The sequence below is a fragment of the Eschscholzia californica genome, unplaced genomic scaffold (genome assembly GCF_041429995.1).
Source record: "Eschscholzia californica isolate CP2 unplaced genomic scaffold, dmEscCali1.0.p SCAF_1, whole genome shotgun sequence".
NCBI classification, from domain to species: domain Eukaryota; kingdom Viridiplantae; phylum Streptophyta; class Magnoliopsida; order Ranunculales; family Papaveraceae; genus Eschscholzia; species Eschscholzia californica.
The window spans coordinates 2895183-2898652 of NW_028238198.1; the positions used below are offsets into that span (position 1 = coordinate 2895183).

Consider the following 3470-nt stretch of genomic DNA (forward strand, 5'->3'; position numbering starts at 1 on the left):
CGTGCACTTGCGGGTGTAGACCTATTTAGGGTAACCTATTTAGGGTATCCTATTAGCCAAATTGCACGCATTGCATCCTTGGTCGGAGGACACTCCTTCGGAAGGATACCATTCCTTCAGACTTTAGGCATCATATCCTTCACACTACAAAAAAAACGTCCAATAGGGACAGACGTTTTTACGTTTGTCCCTAATATATTAGTGATAGGGACAATTTTTTGATATTCGTCCCTAGTGAAATGATAATTGGGACCAAAGCAGGGACAGTTTTCTTTTATACTTCAAAAAAAAAATTGTGAAAAAAAAATCACTCGCAAAACAACTTATTACTTCCCTCTTTTTTTCTTTCTTTCTCATCCCTATTACTCCGCTCTCCTCTTTTCCACGATTTTTCTTTCTGGTGCAGCAAGGTAGGACGATTCTTCCTCTTATTCTTCTCGTTCTAGGGTTACTCGTGCTAGGTTTCTGTTCATCTTCTTCTTCTTTCCTTTGAAGCACGTTCTAGGGTTTTGTATTGACGTTCTAGGGATTGTTTTGAGTTCGTTCTAGGGTTTTGTTGGGGAGCATCTTGGATGCAAGTCCTTCACGTCCAGGTTCGTTATTCGTCTTCGTCCCCTTCTTATTCTTCAAATTAATACATTGGGAGTTTCTGAATGGGTGATATCAAAGGATATTTTGTATCTTCCTCATCTGGGTTTGCTATTTCTTGTAATGGTCATATGCTTACACTTCATACTATCATGTTTTACTGTTGTTTAACATCTTCCTGGTTGATTTTTTAGATATCTGATCTCTCTTTTCTTCAGTTTCTGCTATAAACAAATCAACAACAGAGAAGAGTCTTTACGAATCAGAGCATTGTAATATTGATGACTTCCCTTTCGTTCATATTTTAACTTTTATTATGGATAGGAACGCAAATTGTTTGATGAAAAGTTTAACTGAATTGACACCAAAGGATTATGTGAGTTAATATCTGCTGCTGATAGCCTACAACTGAAGCCAAGTTGATCTCACCAGCCCGAATGATTGAATGGAAGACACCTGAGGAGATACGGGAATCATTTCACTTGCCCGATGATCCGCAAATCAGGCTATTAAATCGACTTTATGCAAGAAAAATGAAAGAATTAAAAGAGGAAGAGAAACTAAAGATGAATTTTCATTTATAGGCTATAACAATAAAGGTTGAGTTATCTATCATGATCCATATTGTGTTCAGGCTTTAAAGATTCAATCATTTACAAGTTGCAAGATGTCATATTTGTCGTAAGTTGGTTTTTAATCTTATGTATATAATGGTTTTCAGAATGTTGAGGTTGAAGAGGAGCACATGGACGAGCTCTCAGTCGATGATCTCTTTTCATTTATTAATGGTGGGAGTGGAGGTAATATTAAGCAAGATTTTTATCTTACCTAAGCTATAAGATACTCCAAAGTTTCTGGTGTTACATATTTCAACTTTTACTGTCATAACAATATAACTGTTAAGCTTACAAATTTTGGGAGCTACAAAATGGTACTATTATTCGGGCTTGGTTAAGGATGAGCATTTCAATCATTTGTTAAACGTTATTTTTGCAGCCAATGGGATTTCAATGAAAAAAGATTAGCTGTTGTTTGAAAATAATTTGGTATATATCATTAATATATGCAAGTGACACAGCTAAAAAACTATTACAATGGGTTGGGTTGTAGTACTTGGATTCTTTGGTTTCAAATAATAGTGTTTTCTATATTATTTTGATAAATAGGCACTATGGTAACTACTTGTAGTAGTATTACGATTTGCGACTGCTTCCAATATTAATTAGGGATATCATGTGTATCATTTTAATGTAATCAATTATAAGTAGGTATAGATAGTAAATAATGTGGGTTGTATTTGTAATTATTAGCTGTAGGTGCGGTCACATGGAAAGACAAATGTTGGGAAAAAAACTTAACACATTATATACGAGTGCTTTAAATAGGTCAACTGTTAGAAGTGCTTCGGCAAGGTCAATCGTAATATGTTAATCCAATTTTCAAAAGGTTATTATATGATATTAATCCTCAATATTTTCTTTCTGCCCCAAGACTTGAACAAATAAGTGGTGATTCTTTTCATAGTCTAAATGTAGCTGCTTCTGTTTGTAGACTCAAAAGGGCAGAGAGCACCTAAAGCTAAAAAGAAGAACCATAGAAGGAAAGATCAGTCAAAGGAGCCTTGTCTAAACAACGAAAAGAATAAGAAGGTTGGTTACACAAGGTGCAATTGCCATCATGTAGGTCTGTATAATTGTCTTATAACACTAGTCTAGTGGCAGTCGCTAGCGCTTCTTGGTGCCACTTGCTGTTATGGGAAGGGGGTGGTGGGAGCTGTAGTGGATGGTCCACTCCTTCGAACAAACATGCACAAACCAAAGATCTGTATGTAAGTATCTCCTTTTAACATTCTTCTTTATAATACTTACTTGGTACTAAAATTTTGATGCTAGAGGAACCGTAATAATCTATATGGGTGGTCACTGACATGCTGTGATGTGTTATTCAAAGGTGAAAGTCAATTACACATCACAGTAGGGTACCAACTACCAAGTAATGTAGGTAAATGAGGGATAAATGATGGCAGTGAGATTCTATGCTAGCTTGCTCATGGAATTACTCTGAATTGGTTGTAACGTTGATTTCTAGTGTTGCTTGTTGAGAATTGCCCGTGTGTTAAATTGTTAATATTTTTTCGTTTCAAAATAAAACTCTGCGTCGTAGCACCCCAAGGGGCTGCAACTGCTGGTGCGTTGCAGCAGTCCAAGGGTCTCTTTGTACGCCTTTTCTCTTTGCTTGTTATTTCTTTTCTTGTGTTAAAAATTTAATGCGTCTGAGTTAGTGTTCCGCTTTTATATTATGTTAGAGATATAAGTTGACATGTCTTGTTAATTGTATTATATCTTTTTCAAATTTTTATTATCAGATACGTGCTGATGCTTGAGGTTTTGCATATTATCTACAATGTCAGTGCGGTGAAGAGTTTCAATCATGTCGAGCAGTGGTTTAGTGAGATCGATAGATATGCAAGTGATAATGTGTGCAGTTTCTTGTTGGTAACAAATAGTATTTGGTGTGTTGGACCAGTTGAGTAACATACATGTTGGGTTATCTTTTGTTAATGTTTGTTAAATATAAAGTTGACAAGAGCAACAGATGGAATATATTATTTTTCGTATGAAAAATATTATGATTAACGATGTTTGAATTTGTTTTGAGTGAAAACGTCAAATTTATTTGCTTATATACAATTTCTATTTAAACTATGTCTTAAAACAACTTCCTACAATATTTTGTGTGATAGCTCTTAGATTTCCAAACGCCAATTACAAAAAATTTCCGGCGAATTTATAGGGACGACAATTAATTGTCCCAACGCAAACTAGAGAAAATTCCCGCCAACTTTTAGGGACAGATGTCTGTTGTTCCAAATGTGAACCAGG

The 3470-nt window shown here is 35.4% G+C and overlaps 1 protein-coding gene across 2 annotated transcripts; it reads left to right on the forward strand.

Moving 5' to 3' along the window:
- Positions 1–309: 309 nt before the first annotated feature.
- On the forward strand, positions 310–3224 carry LOC147563221 (uncharacterized). Of its 2 annotated transcripts, none has more exons than XR_015236388.1 (7): positions 310–410; positions 550–593; positions 913–1187; positions 1310–1388; positions 2140–2237; positions 2310–2412; positions 2973–3224. XR_015236388.1 is itself a non-coding variant. In XM_086664707.1 (7 exons), exons 4-7 carry the CDS (start codon positions 1334–1336, stop codon positions 3120–3122), a joined length of 429 nt encoding a protein of 142 aa, XP_086520833.1. In that variant the 5' UTR covers positions 310–410; positions 550–593; positions 913–1187; positions 1310–1333; the 3' UTR covers positions 3123–3224. The 2 variants fall into 2 exon arrangements, 1 of the variants encoding a protein (XP_086520833.1); XM_086664707.1 differs by having other exon boundaries at positions 2310–2416; positions 2954–3224.
- Positions 3225–3470: the final 246 nt, after the last annotated feature.